The sequence below is a fragment of the Asparagus officinalis genome, chromosome 4 (genome assembly GCF_001876935.1).
Source record: "Asparagus officinalis chromosome 4, Aspof.V1, whole genome shotgun sequence".
NCBI classification, from domain to species: Eukaryota; Viridiplantae; Streptophyta; class Magnoliopsida; order Asparagales; family Asparagaceae; genus Asparagus; species Asparagus officinalis.
The window spans coordinates 108350346-108365954 of NC_033797.1; the positions used below are offsets into that span (position 1 = coordinate 108350346).

General features: G+C 40.6%; 1 protein-coding gene across 1 annotated transcript; it reads right to left on the reverse strand.

Moving 5' to 3' along the window:
- Nucleotides 11569–12468, reverse strand: LOC109839144. Its single transcript, XM_020407573.1, has 2 exons — nt 12126–12468; nt 11569–11987 (listed from the first exon to the last, which is right to left on the reverse strand). The coding sequence occupies exons 1-2, from the start codon at nt 12466–12468 to the stop codon at nt 11569–11571; spliced, it is 762 nt and encodes a 253-aa protein (XP_020263162.1).

The window sequence follows — 15609 nt, forward strand, 5'->3', positions numbered from 1 at the left end:
GAAATACATATTTTCCTCTTTATTTTACCTTTTTAGTTGTTTTTTTTTCTTTCTTTTTGTTAAAAAAATAGAAAAAAATTGTCACTTGCCAAATTAATAGAGTTAAGTAATAATTGATCAAATTGAAAGATTTTAAATTTTCTAATTCTTAGTTAGTGACATATTCAAGTTTACCTTTTATGATAACTCCAAATAAAGTTCTTAAGAAATGATTTTTCAACTAGTATACTTTACTTAAGTCTTACCTTAGATTTTTAATTAAAAATAATGAAATTTTTGCATGCTTAACTTAGAGTTGAAAATATTTTTTCAAGTTATCTTGATTTACACAATTTTTTTAAAGACTATATATACTTACACATAAGTGCGAAAAATGGGCACCACCGAAAAAAAAAAACAAACTCTTAAATTCAAGGTGATTCTATCTTATAAAGCCTAAGTTGACTGAGCAATTAAGCCCAAAGGAGTATCTCTATACTTAACGACCTAAGCCCAATTGGGTTGGGATTCATTGGCCCAAAACTCGTTAAATGGTCACTTAGAAAGCCCGTTAAAATAGAAAACAATCACCAAAAATTAGAGATTGGAAAAAATATACATATATATAACACTAACAATTGTTTTTATATATTGTTGTTTTGTATATATGGTCTTGAAAAATAATTTTTGATCAAGAGACTTGAAAGTTATTTAAAACAAAGAGTTAGCATATTCTTTTCAAAACTTTTTAATTAAATTTCTAAGATTTGACTTGGTTTTGTATTGCTATAATGAAAAAGATTTTCTAGGGGATTTACATTGGAGTTATATATAAAAACGTTTTCTTGATTATTAACTAGCTTCAATTAGAATGTTTAAATATATCAAGGAAAATCTGTTATTTACTGACTTATTTAACTTGGCAAGTTGACCGAATTTTGTGGGTATATTCACTGCAAACCCTCACGAGACTACAACTCGTCCACTAGGGTAACCTAGGGGTTTAAAGACTTGTTGTATGTGCTAAATATAATCGCGATTCCTGCGAAAGTGAGTTAGGTGTGGGGGTATTTGATAATCATATTTTATTACAATTTTATACCCTCATTATCTATTTTATATGAATAAATATACCACTAATAATTGCTTTTATCTGTTAATTGCAGGTTAATGATGAATAAATCTCAAACTCCAATATCTCAACAAAAACCCCTTGATTTAATGAAGAAATGAAGCCCATGAAGCCAAAGGAATTCTTTCAAATAATTCAAAGCCCAATGGAAAATCAAGAGAAAATGCCAAGCCCAAAAGTCCAAGCCAAAGCCCAAGACACAAGCCCAAAAGCAAAATACAAGAGTTCTGCGGACAGCAACAGGAGAAGAGCAGGCATCGATGCCTGCATCGATGGGGGCATCGATGCCCGCATCGATGCCTGTATCGATGCCCGCATCGATACCCCTATCGATGCGGGTATCGATACGGACGTCCAGGCAGTTACAATCCAATGGCTGATTTTTGTTGGTTTTGGATAAGATTTGAATCCAATGGCTCTCATTCACTGATGTTTACTATAAATAGGGGTAGAGAGTGAGGGGTTAGAGGTGTGAAAATTTTGTAAACTCCTTTTGGAGAGGAGGGCTACTCTTAATTGAGAAGGCCTTCCAAAAATTGTAACTTTAGTTGCAATTAATAAAAATAATTTTTTCCTCTTTAAATTTGTTCTTTCTCCTCTTTGTTGAATGATGAGGATGGAGATGAAGAGCAATTTGAAGGTTTGCATTTCTTTTCTCTTTTATTTCTTTTTAGTAATTTCTTTATTATTGCTTATTAGTTAGATTTAAATTCATGCTTGTAGTGTAGATTTACTTTCTTGTCTTTTTATTTCTTTTTGCACTTTAATTTGTAGAATAGATTTATTTTCTTGCATTTAATTTCTGCAATTTATTTTGTAGTTTAGATTTTTATTTTCTTTGTAATTAGATTTATTTCTTGTTCATAGTTTAGATTTTTCTTTTCTTTTTAATTTTGTAATTAGTTCTTTTTCTTGTTTTTATTTCTTAAAGATGTGAATTTAATTCTTGTAGGAAGTTTAGAATTATATGAAACTAGTCTAATTTCCTTTATATTGTATGAATTATTCTCTTGCACTTAAAATGTTCATGTTTAGGATAATCAACTAGAGAACTAATCGGTAGAAGAAGAATTTGATAATCTATGCTTATCTTAAATGGTTTGATAGGTTATGCTTATGAATTCTAGGATTATTATCATGTTGTTGTTCTTATCATGAATAGTAATTTTAACTTAGATGATAATTTGATAGGTTACACTTTCCTTAAATGGTTTGATAATCTATGCTTAATAAATCTAAGTTGAAATATGATAAAAAGAGAATAGTTTATATTTTGTAATTGAAATTGGTTAGTGGATTATATTCTAGATTTCTTACCTCTTTTGAATCCTTCATCTTAACTTTCTTAAATTTTCTTTTCATTTTTGGTTAGACAAACTCGAACGAATCACGATCGAATTAAGATCAGTTTCAGACTCGAACTCAGAAGCAGATTTACTGCCAAATCAGAAGCGGATTTACTGCCAAATCAGATCAACCAAATCAGAATCTAAGTCAACCGAATCACGGACAGAACCGAGAAACGGATACAGCGCAAAACGACAGAAAACAGCAAACCCAGAGGGGCTCGGCCCAAACCGAGCCGCCTCAAGGTGGCTCGGCCAAAGCCGAGCCACCCTGAGGTGGCTCGGTGGCCGAGCCACGGTGGCTCGGCATGAGCCGAGCCACCTTGAGGTGGCCGGCCATCTGAGTGTTGGCCACACGTGCACACGGGCACAGTGACGCTTGGCTATAAATAGGAGAGGGGGTTGTTCATTTTGAAAGGTTGGACTTTTGAGAGCCGAAACTCTGCCGGATTGAAGATCGAGCCTAGAGTTTTGAAGACTTAAAGACTTGGACATCCAGATCTGATCCTCGGCGAGCATCCACGTCACAAAAGGCAGGAGTTCGAGAGAGGGGAAGAACAGATCTGAGATCTACACGAGATCACACTCCGGATCTAAGCTTGGTCTTAGATCCCGAGATCCGAGCGATTATTTCCTTAGTGAACTAATCCCTCCCGGCTATTATTCCCTTCGTGGAATAATACCCGTATAATCGTGTAGATCCGACCGGATCTAGATCGCGCGGTGGTCCACGGATTAACCCCGGCGTTGGCAAAGAACCCACGAAAGCGAGTGACCGCAAAACAGGAGCTCGCGATTTGTTCACAAGGAGAAAGTTGTAATTTTTCTTTATTTTCTTTTTTTTTGATTTCGTTGTAACCGGATCTAAAAAAGACCGGATCTTTGTAACACAAAAAGTTGTTATTTTGAGAACACAATGACATCAATGAAGAAAACGATTTTCCCCGCGAACACTGTCGAGGTTCATTATTCGAACGAATTTTGACGTTCGTTGCCAGAATGACCTTCGTGTTACTTGGCCGTGACTGCTGTTCGAGACTAATCTTGTTTGTCTTTTTGTGCAGTCATATATCCTTCTACTCCACTTCCTCAACGTGGCGATCTTGGAACGGATGGTACTCAGACGATTGCCATTCATCCTCATTACTCTATTCTTTAGAGTATTCCGCTGTTCGGAGAACGGGGGATAGAAGAAGTGGATCTTCTTTCTGACCCTTCAGTTTCCACATTTAGGCGTATGATCACTGATGCTCCGTTAGAGTCTATCAATCGTGAACCTATTGTGAAGCCTGTTCTCTTATTCGGAGATTCTTCTGAGGATCCTGATTTGTTGGATATCGGGACTTACGAATGGCTTAGAACTGTAAATGGGTAAAATTTGTTCTTGCCTCGGATGGAGTGTGACGTCTCTCTTACTGCTTTGAAGATTGTCATAGCTCCCAGGAGAATGAATTAGGATTTAACCCTAGTACAGGACGGGGTCATATGTGGCCACTTTTCTCGTAGCGGCGCCAAGATAGATAGTAGCGGTCGTTACATCACCGGATTACACCCTGGGCTTCTTCAAAAAGAACTCCTGATTGGTGAAACCACTGAAGAGGCTAACACCTTTGGTCGTGCGTTCTTTAGGAGAAACGGTCAATTCCCTGCTAAAGACTTTTGAACTCCAGGCTGGTCTAATTGGAGTCCTACACAGTGGTGGCCTCGTGTCACTGAATATATTTTGCAGGAGAACCAAGAAGACCTACAAAAGTTTGGTCTTTATGCGCACATTAGAGCGACACAATTCGGATTGATCAATAACTCTCACCAGCTTTTTGGTATTCTAGAGTTGTATAACCCTACAACCCATACTTTCTTTGCTCCTGATGGAGAGATGGGGATTGCTCTTCACGAGATGGAAGAAGTCTCCGGGCTGCCAAACGGGAATTATCCGTATGAGTATATCCCAGGTCAACGGGAGTTAGTTTCTCTAGAGAAGGAGCAACCCCAGGTAGTAGAGACCTTCTGGGAATTAATGTGTCATTACCACATTTGTACGAATGAGAAGGGCGGCTCAATAAGAAGGGTAAGAGACTGCTCAGCTATAGCATCTGGACTCGATATCTCTTCAAGAACTTGGAGCATAAAAATGACTCTGTGGTTCCCTTAGGTCCTTGTGACACGAGTAAATTATCATGACGAGTCCTTAATTATCCTCCCATGCATCGGGTGTCAGAATCAGATGAACAAGGTTACCATGTTGGTACCACTTTTGAGAGTTATTTCTTTCAAAGTGGGGAGCCTATTTCTTCCAAGGCTTTGCTGGCAGGGTATCTCATGTTATGGCTTCATCAAGTCGTCGTTGTTTCTGGAAGTTTCGACTTGCTGCCAATGGAAGTGGTGTTCCCCGTCGTATGTTTAGCGCACAGACGTTCTTATGCCCTTCTTCCTGCCATGATCGCCCGTATTCACTATGGCTTGCGGAGTTTATGTTACCAATTTTGTCGGGGTAACGAGAATCCAAAGGTAGGGTTGCCCTATACTTATTTCATGGCATGGGTTGTTCTGCATTGTCCAACCCTTATGGGTACGCCCTCTGCTCGTAGAGAAGGTGAAGTCATTCCCTTCATTCAGAGGTTGGAGAATTTAGACTGGGAGTACCATTATTTGGCCTTGGTACGGCGTATTCTTCGCGACCATAAGAGATGAGAATTCAATCGCTGTTTCCCTTATTTCCCCGGAACCAGTTACGGACAAGCCATCGTGGACACATCCAATGGTTGGGGTTATTCTTCTTTATCACTTGGCTGCTTCAGGTGGCTTATGACCATTCGTCCTGGGTATCATATTTATCGCTTTGGCCCAGTATGTGTGTTAGAACCCTACCTGCCTTGTCGCTTCGCTCGACAATTCGGCTACACTCAGTTATACGTTGGTAATCCCAATACTTAACTGATATCTGAGGGTTGTAGCTTAATCATTGGGGCTAGAGCTTAGTATTGGACTATTGTTGGTGGCACAGGTGCTCGTTTCTTGCTTCCACCCAAAAATCCACAGCTTCGGACCACACTCGCTTATTACAAGTGGCATTGCATGGCAAACGCAGGGATTCCCAATTTTAACGTCAATTCTTCAGGGTTGCGTTATATTCGACGACGATACAGATCTGGGAATGCTTCTAGGCAAAGCCGTATACTAGGGCTCAAAGAGTTCTTGCATGCTGAAGAGAGTGCTAGGGTAGATGAAACCACTCCTCCTAGCCCTCATGAGACTCAAGAAGAGGTAGACGTGGCTCTAAATGAGAGTGCATCTCGTAGATCCCCTCATGTTGACGAGTACGGGAGCCACATACATGCTGCTTCCGATATTGGAGACGCTCTTAGGGATGGAGCAAATTATGGTGGATTTGAGCATTCTGCCTCCATGGATGAGCCTTGCGAGCCTGCTCTACATGGATCTACTGCTGAAGTCTCTCATCGACAATCCCCAGTTCTTGAGGAACCATATCCCGACAAAGGGATCACTGGTATGTCAACTTTGACTTGTGTTAACTTTGACTTGTTTCCCTCTGATACTTCTTATTCAGAACAAACTGCAGAGGAAGAGGCCTCGAGAAAAGTGGGGGAAAAGTCCAAGGAAATTATGCGGATGCGCAAATCTAAAAGCGTCGCCAAAAAACCAAGGCGCAATATTTCTCCGCCCATGACCCCTGTGATAGAGTCACTCAGTGTTGAGATGGATTTGGAACTTGAGGATGATATTCCTTTAGCTCGACTCCACTCTGGACTGCGTTCGACGTCGAGTACCCACAGCGAAAATGCTCCTATTGATCCCGGTAAGATAGGTGCATAGTCACTTATCTTTCTGGATTTCTAAGATACTAATGATTTTGTTTTTTGCCGTTCTAAGTTGTTTCCACAGATTCTACCACCTGTACTGATGCAAGTATTAAGGAGGGACCGGCTTCTGATGACCCTGCCAAAAGTAGAGTACCTCCAAGTTCAGTTGTAGAATCAGGCACAGCTGATAGTCCGGCTGTTGACCCTGAGGAAGCTGAGATGAATGAACCTGCTCCAACCACCATAACTGAAGCTGAAGCCACTATGGATACAAGTATCGTGTATACTAGTTCCATTGTGACGACCAAGACTTGCATCATATCAAGTACTGCAGTCGTTGCTGCTCCTACCACTACTGCAATGGTTGCTACAACTGCTGACGCTCCTGTCGTATGCCATGTGCCGCCAGTCTTCACAGCAGCTAGAGTTTCTTCGACTGCTACTCATACAATAGTGTCCTCTAATAACACACATGCTTCTCCTCCGTCTTTGACGAGAACTTTCGCTGTATGAAAAATATCGGAGAACTTTCTCAGCATCCTGAGAGAATCTTCCATTCAAATTTTGGACCATGGAGGAAATTTTGCAGATGTTAAAGAGGTACTGGTGCTTATCTTGGACTTGGTGAAGAGTTTAACCTCGGACCTTGCCGTATTATCATATTGGTTGCACCTGACCAATGTTGAAGATCTTTTCAACCAATGGGAAAATCGTCGATCTCGATCTCTTTACCCTTTGACTGAGGAGCGAGCTATGCAAGTTATGCGACAAATGGATGACTCCTTATTTGAACTTAACCATTAATTAATTGAGACTAAGCAACAGATTAAAGAGTTCAAAGAGATCGAAGAGAATTTATCCCGAGAGGGTAGGAAGGTTGCAAACGCTGAACTTCAGAAGCAACGTAAGGTCGACCATCTTCAAGCTCAAATCAAGGCTCTTCAGGTCCAATTGGCAGAGGCTGAAGCTGACTTGGCGGGCGTGACGGATATGAAGCAGACGTTGGCTTCAAAACAAATGCAGCAACAACCCTTGCTTCAAGTTGAAATTGATCGAATGGAGCAGATAGATAAAGCTATAAATGACATGAACGCTTATTCCGATGAGGAGCTTCGTAGACATGCTTTGGCTGATGTTGAGGCAGAAAACTAGGAATCCATGGCTAAGCTCGCTGACGAAATTCGTCGGATTGCTGGATCCATTAAGCTCCATTTTCTTTATCGGACTTTTGTAACACTCTTCTTCATATATTTTTTTTATAAGTAGAATTTCGGATGTCTTAGTTCACTAACTCTACTTTGCATCTCCATTCGTAATCTAATACCAAAGTTTACGAACTTTGTTATTTTGTGATTTATGATTTGAAGTACGGACCTTGCTATTTTGCTATGAGATTGGATTCGAATTCTAATTCACATTTGACGTAACGAGGTCCTAATCTCGTTCAATTAATCCTTGGCGTTTGAACTCAATTATCGGAATGACCTTCGTGGGAGACGAGGTTCAAATCTGATTTCAATCGAGTACTCCACATTTGAGTAAAATTCAAAGAGTGACCTTCGTCAAAGACGAGGTTCGGATCTAATTTTGATCAAATCTCAATACTCGAGTATAATTAAAGGAACGACCTTTGTCAAGGACGAGGTTCGGATTCCAAATTTGATCAAGTTTCAACACTTGAGTATAATTAAAGGAATGACCTTCGTCGAAGACGAGGTTCGGATTCCAAATTTGATCAAGTTTCAACACTTGAGTATAATTAAAGGAATGACCTTCATCGAAGACGAGGTTCAGATTCTTTTCTCAACACTTGAGTTCGAATAGAAGGATGACCTTCGTTGAAGACGAGGTTCGAACCCACTCTTGATCAAGTTCTAATATCTAAGTTCAGTTTGAAACAACGACCTTCATTATTATATTTTTTAGGAACGAGAATAAATCTCGTTGAACGACGTGGCAACTTTCAACAGTTCCAAGACTGTTAATCCACAAGAATCCGTTGTTTCATCTCGTCAACATTAAGTTTTGAGCACTTAATGCGTCGCTTCGAGCCACGTCTTCGTTGGCGTTAATTACGAACGCAATTGATTGCGTCGCTTCGTTCTCAGCACCTCTTGGCAATTCGGTGCTTAGGGATTTGTGTAATACACCCCAGCCACTTGGTTGGCTACTTTGTCTATAAATAGGCGGTCACCTTTTGAGAGGATTCATCTTCCTCTTCTGTGCCTTGTTTCCAAAATGATTCAGAGAAAACGAACCACTTTAAGACTTCCACCTTTGCTTCTTATTAGACTCCAAACTCTGATGATCGTCGCCGGTGAGGTAGGCAAAGTTGATGACTTTGTCATTTCAGGTAACTCTTCTGACCCGATCTCTGATCTCCTTGTCTTCGCAGTAGCTTGCTCATTTGAGGGTTTCTCAGTGTTCCAGAGTCAAAATCAGGGCATGTTTCGACAACTTGTTGGACTTTTAAATATAATCTCGAAGAGATATCTTAAATTCAAATATGCTTGCTGTTTTAGCCTGCCATGTACCCCCAAGCATGCAGTCCCTTTGCTAGACTTCGGTCTATGTGGCAGCTTCACAGGCTCAGTGAAGTGCTTCTTTTAGGAGTCAGCAACAATGTTAGTGTCGTCTTCACGTTCTGCGGAGATAGGAGAAGTGCTGATCCTATGCTCAGAGCTTTTGGTGTTTCTATTAGTAGTCAGTTTACCCAAGTAGGTAAACGTGTGCTACAAGCACCAAAGCTAAAAGTTAGGTATGGGGAAGACTTCATGCCCAGGAACGGAAGATGGAACTTCAACAATAAGACAGCGTGTTTGCTGCGGACAAGGTTCGTAGTGCAATCTCGAGGTCATGGAGCTTGTTATTGAACTTCGTAGTGTAGCTGAAAGAACTTGTAACCGAACCTCGTATTGTAGCTGAAAGAACTTGTAACTGAATCTCGTATTGTAGTTCGAGTCTTCTAAGTTCAATCTATGTACTCTGAGTTTCTGTATCTTCAATTATACATGAATAAAATTTATATTTTATCCACATATTGTTCTCTTGCATAATTGAGGCATTCTAACTTAGGATTTTTAGCAAACCCTCAGCTGTCAACGGACTTGAGTGGTCTTTACCAACTGTCGTTTGAGTTGGACTAGCCATACTTTTCCCCTCAGTATGATGAGTTGTCAAAGAGTTTCTCTTAGAATTTAATACTAAGATTTCTCTTCAATCCTTAGTCTCTTTTAGACCCCAAATCAAGTGTATGATATCGAGATTCAAAATATAACTAAGTTAAGGACGAAGTTCAACACATGGCAGACTCGTCGGGAAAACAAACGTCATTTGGGAAAATGACGACGTTAGAAAAATTACATCGTTCAGTGACTTTAGAAGTATGACAATATTGGAAACGAAGGCACATCACTTGGTAGGCCTAAGTTAGGAAAACGAACGTCATTTGGGAAAATGACGTTAGGAAAATTACATCGTTCAGTGACTTTAGAAGTATGACGATGTTGGAAACGAAGGCACATCACTTGGTAGGCCTAAGTTAGGAAAACGAACGTCATTTGGAAAAATGACGTTAGGAAAATTACATCGTTGAGTGACTTTAGAAGTATGACGATGTTGAAAACGAAGGCACATCACTTGGTAGGCCTAACTTAGGAAAACGAACGTCATTTGGGAAAATGACGATGTTAGAAAAATTACACCGTTCAGTGACTTTAGAAGTATGACGATGTTGGAAACGAAGGCACATCACTTGGTAGGCCTAAGTTAGGAAAACGAACGTCATTTGAAAATGACGACGTTGGGAAAATTACTAGCAATCAGGGGTAGAATTAACACAATAATAGTCTCACTATCCTATTAAAGAGGATTAGTGAGGGAAATTTGGAGGAGATGAAATAAAGAAATCATTACCTTTATTTGCTTCTTCTCTCGCAGCAAAGTACATTTGAAGATGAAGTCTACGAGTAATATTTCTTCAGAAATTTACCGTTGACAGGCATCATAAGTTTGTCGCTATCTTTGGTGATAAGACGATAGGCTCCATTCGAGTAGACAGTTTCTACTACAAAAGGCTCTTCCCACTTTGGCTCAAACTTTCCTTTCTTCTTGGAATTCAAAATCATCGGGCGCCGAGTTGTAAGAACTAAGTCGCCTTCCTTAAACGTGCGGTATTTAACCATCTTATCAAATGCTCTGGAAATCCGAACTTGATAAAACTCAATATATTGTTGAGCCAATAACCGATTTTCATCAAATGCTTCTAATTCTTCAAGACGTCGGCGATGACTCTCTTCATCGTCATACCAATTGTGAGTGCTATCCGTAAAGAAGGAATTTGGATCTTTAATGGTAATACGGCTTCACATCCGTATATCAAGGAATATGGTGTCGCTCATGTCGGCATTCGAACTGTTGTGCAATAAGCCCACAGACTCTGACCCAATTTCTCATTTCAATCTCTTTTGTTCGTCGAAACCACTTTAGTGAGAATTCTGACGATGGTCTTGTTAAATGCTTCTGCTTGCCCGTTAGCAGCAGGATTATAAGCCGTTGAAGCTAAATTCTTGATCTTGAACTTACCACAAAATCGGGTGAAGGCTTGACTAACGAATTGGGGCCCATTGTCATGAATGATACGTCTCGGAACACCGTACCTATATACGACGTGATGTTTTAAAATTTTAACAACATCACTCGTTTTAACCTCTCTCAACGGGATTGCTTCTGCCCATTTAGAAAAGTAATCGGTTATCGCCAAAATGAAGCGATGTCCTTTGGAAGAGGGTGGTGTTACTGGGCCAATAATGTCCATTCCCCACGTTTCGAAGGGCCATGAAGTGGTTGAAGGATGAAAATGTTCAGGTGGTTGATGCATGTAATTAGCATGTATTTGACAGGCGTGGTATCGTTTGGCATAAGCGATAGCATCTTGTACCATGCTAGGCCAATAATAACCCAATCTGCGTAATCGGGTCTACAACTTAGGACCGGGTTGATGAGCTTCGCAAATACCACCATGAGCCTCTTTAAGGACTTCTTTTGCTTCTCTATTTGATAAACAGTGAAGCAAAAGTCCATCGTACGACTTCCGATACAAAGTCTAAGATTGAGAATCATAATAGAATCTAGGTGCTCGTCTATGAATAGATTCTCTTTCTTTGATGTCTTTAGGTAATAAGCCGTATAAGACATAATCAATGATCGAAAATCGTCAATCTTTAGGTTCGAGTGTTGAAGGCTCCGCTTTAAATGCATTAATCTATAGTGCATACTTTGATTTGAATAATTATCTGCTTGTCACTGCGACCTGCTGGGTAGTTCCTTCAGGTAGAGCTAGGGTAGCCGCAAGTGACGCTAATACATCAGCATAGGTATTCCTGAGACGGGGTATATGGTCGATGTAGAAGCCTTCAAAAGAATCGGCCAGTGTGATTGCTGCGATATGGTAAGGAACGAGGTGTTCGTTCCTAACCTCATACTCTCCCTTCATTTGATTAACAATGAGTTGAGAATCATCATATGCTTCTAAGTGTTTCACCCCTAATTGTTTGGCTATATCTAAGCCAACTAATAGAGCATTATATTCTGCCACATTGTTAGAACATGGTTCTGTTAAAGAAACGGCGCGTGGGAGTATGTGGTTTTGGGAAGAGATAGAGACAACCCCCACTCCAGCTATAACCCGACCAGTAGCACTTGTCCTTGCTGCACCATCGAAGTACAATTACCATACGTGCCCTCTAGAGATGACGTTTGCTTGATATGTCTCATCATGTATGTTCTGCTACAACTCGGCCTTTTCTTTTAGTGGATGATTAGCCATAAGGTCACAAATAGCCTGACCTTTCACTGTTTTTTGAGGTTTGAAGTGGATGTCGTATTGGGAAAGCAACAAAGCCCACCTGGCGAGTCGCCAGTTCAATGCACTGGACTGTGTCATGAATACCCAAATAGGATTGACCTGAGAAATGACATGTATGGTTTGCCCAACCAAGTAATGTCGCATTTTCTGAACTGTGAAAACTAGCGCCAAACATTCCTTCTCAATGAGAGGATAACGGGGTTCAGCACCCGATAGTGTCCTACTCAGATAGTAGATGGCTTGTTCATGACCATTTTCATCATCTTGTGCCAAGAGTCCTGCTAATGCATGATCTGTAGCCGTAGATGGCTTGTTCATGACCATTTTCATCATCTTGTGCCAAGAGTCCTGCTAATGCATGATCTGTAGCTCGAATGTATATCAAGAAATGTTTACTTGACTTTGGTGCGACCAATATCAGCGGATTTGAGAGATATTGCTTAATCTCCTCAAACGCTTTCTGGCAAGCCTCGTCCCACATAAAGGATACTCCTTTCTTCATTAATTTCGAGAAGGGTTGGCATTTCCCGGACAGGTTAGAGATGAACCTGCGAATATACGCCAATCGTCCTTGTAAACCTCGAAGCTCCTTAAGATTCTTGGGAGGTGATAGCTCTTAGATGGCCTTGACTTTATCTGGGTCCAAACGAATTCCGTTAGCCATGACCATGAACCCGAGAAATTTACCACTAGCTATTCCTAAGAATGACTTAGTTGGATTCATCTTGAGCTGGTGCGTCCGCATAAGATCGAACATTGTTTTCAAGTCGAGTAAATGGTTTCCCTTATCACGACTTTTGATGACCAAATCATCAATGTAATATTCCACAGTTTTTCGTAGAAGCTTTTGGAAAATAGAGGTCATAGCACGTTGATAGGTAGCGCCCGCATTTTTCAACCCAAAGGGCATTACTGTATAACAGTATATCCTTGAAGGTGTTCGAAAGGATGTATGCTTTTCGTTATCAGGATACATTTTGATTTGGTTATACCCTGAGAATCCATCCATAAAGGACATCCTCTCGAACCTACACATATTGTCAATAATGACGTCAGTGATAGGTAATGGAAAATCATCTTTAGGACAAGCCGAATTCAAGTCACGGAAGTCGATGCACACTCGAATCTTCCCGTTCTTTTTTAGAATAGGGACAATGTTGGCCACCCAATCAGAATGTTGCTCTTCGCGGATAAATCCTGATTCGATGAGCTTTTCGACTTCAGCTTCAATTGCTTCCATGATTTGGGGCCAAAATCGCCTTTGCTGTTGTTTAACAGGCTTGATGTCTGGTTTGATATTTAGTCGATGCATAGCCACTTGGGGATCAAGCCCAGGCATATCCTTGTAATTCCAAGCGAAGACATCAATATATTCTCGAATTAGGGTAATGAGGTCTTCTTTCTCCTCTGGCGATAAACTATCACTTATGAATATGGGTTTTGGATTAATCTCATCTCCCATGTTCACCTGAATCACCTTGTCATCAGTAGGGGGTTTGCGTTGTTCAAAACTGTGTTCCCACTGTATACCGAGCTGTCGACTCAATGGATCGTCAAACAAAAGTAATTGATCATCTTCCTGATTCTCTATCAAAGATGTTGAGGTCATGTTAGCCATGAGTACTTTGAATTCAGCTCCTGTACTGGTATCAGACTCCCAAAAATTGGATTCGGAAGACGAGGTGAAAGAATCATCATCTGACTCTCTTTTAGTCCCGAAACGCAGCATAAACGGTGGAGATTCATAACCCAATCCACTACGAGTTTTGTGATAATAATCTTATGGCTTTATTTCCGGGACATATGCGGATCGTATTGGTGTCCGGATCCCTCTGCCAAAATTTAAACCTTGTTTATGAATGAAATCATAACCCATATTCTTCATAAGCCTTCGGGTTGTTGGATCAAAGTATGAGAATTGCGGATCTCTTTCCTCTTTCTCGGATTCTTCCAAAATGGTCTGCACCGGACCGTCACTCCTTCCAAAGATGATGTCTTTTTGACCGTTAACCTTAGCCGGTACTATGAAGACTATTTATAAAGATTCGGTTTGTCGTTGATTCGTTACAAAAGATGATTAAATCGGCATGTATAAGTTTGATTCAGCATATAACTTGGATAGCGGATCCGCTATCACATCAGTGTTTGTACCTGGCATGTTAGTATTCAATTCCACATGCGAGAAATAAGCTAAATCATTATTATTAAAGATAACTTCACTGTCCTCATAGACAGGATCATTTACATCCAGATTTTCAAGGCCGATTACGACGGGTTCTATGTCATTAAAAACAAGACCCTGTTCGTGTTCAGACTCGATATCGGCTTCATTACCGCTATCTGGTTCTTCGATCAGTGGGACTTCAAATGGCTCATCATCAAGGTAATGGATAGAATCAGTAAAATAATTCTCCACCCCCTTGAATGGTTGCTTCTCTACGACCACTGTTTTCACTTCACCACTCTCATTTACATATTTCATGCATTGGTGTAGAGTGGATGGAACAATCAAATTGTTATGGATCCATGGTCGACCTAGTAACAAGTTGTAAGATGTCTCTGTGTCGATGACGTAGCAGGTAACGTCCGTCCTCAAGTCACCCATCTGGCATTTGAGTTTGATCTTACCAAGGGGACGAGTATTAGAGGCATTGAAGCCTTATATGGTGGTTCTCGTCGTTGATAAATGATGCAGAGGAATTCTAAGGTGATGAATGAGCCACAACAGGATGATGCTCAAAGCAGAACCAGGATCAACCAGAATTCTATCTACCCGAATAGAGCCGATGTACCCTGTGAAGTACAATGGTCTATCGTGTTTTGAGTTCCTCACATGCATGTCTTCTTGAGAAAAGGTGATGCATGGCATTCTTCTTCGAAAAACTTGACAACATTGAGGGCTAGCTTCTTCCAGCGTTGTTCCAGCTGGATTTGGTGGAAAATGAGTAAGGAAAGCCTCATTATCTGCTAATGCTTCACGGAGAGCTTCTCTCGTTGATCGGGATAAATGTAAAAGCTCAAACAAAGTAATCCTTGCTGGGATGTTGGTTAGCTGAGCCAATACATCAAACCGAAAAGGATCTTTCAAACTCTCTGGTGCATCTTTTCTGAGTGCTTTGTTGTAACAAAGTTCCTTAGGTTAAGGTTGCTCCGCTACTTCTTTCCCTGGTCTGGGTGGTGCAGCTGCTGTTTCAGAATATTTCTTCAAATACTCTTTTCCTCTGCGGGTTCCTGATACTTGTGCAGGCTGTGCAGTGAAAGCTGGCTGTTCATCCTCAGAACTACTAAGTGATGTAGTTTCAACCCCCTCATCTGAAAATGCTGAAACGGCGTTGCAAGATCTTCGTGTGGCTTTAGGCTTCTTTGAATTTGCCGATGTCCACTATTCATCCATTAACAAATCAGGATGAACCCACATCAGTTCGCCTTTAGGGGTAGTGTAAGGGACCATCCCCTTCTCTTTCT

Excerpts from the sequence above, each read along its gene's own strand:
- LOC109839144 (XM_020407573.1), bottom strand. The coding sequence starts at position 12,468 with ATGGTCATGAACAAGCCATCTACGGCTACAGATCATGCATTAGCAGGA. Across the intron at positions 11,988-12,125 it reads ACCTCAAAAAACAGTGAAAG|CAAGGACAAGTGCTACTGGT; the intron begins GTCAGGCTATTT and ends TCGATGGTGCAG.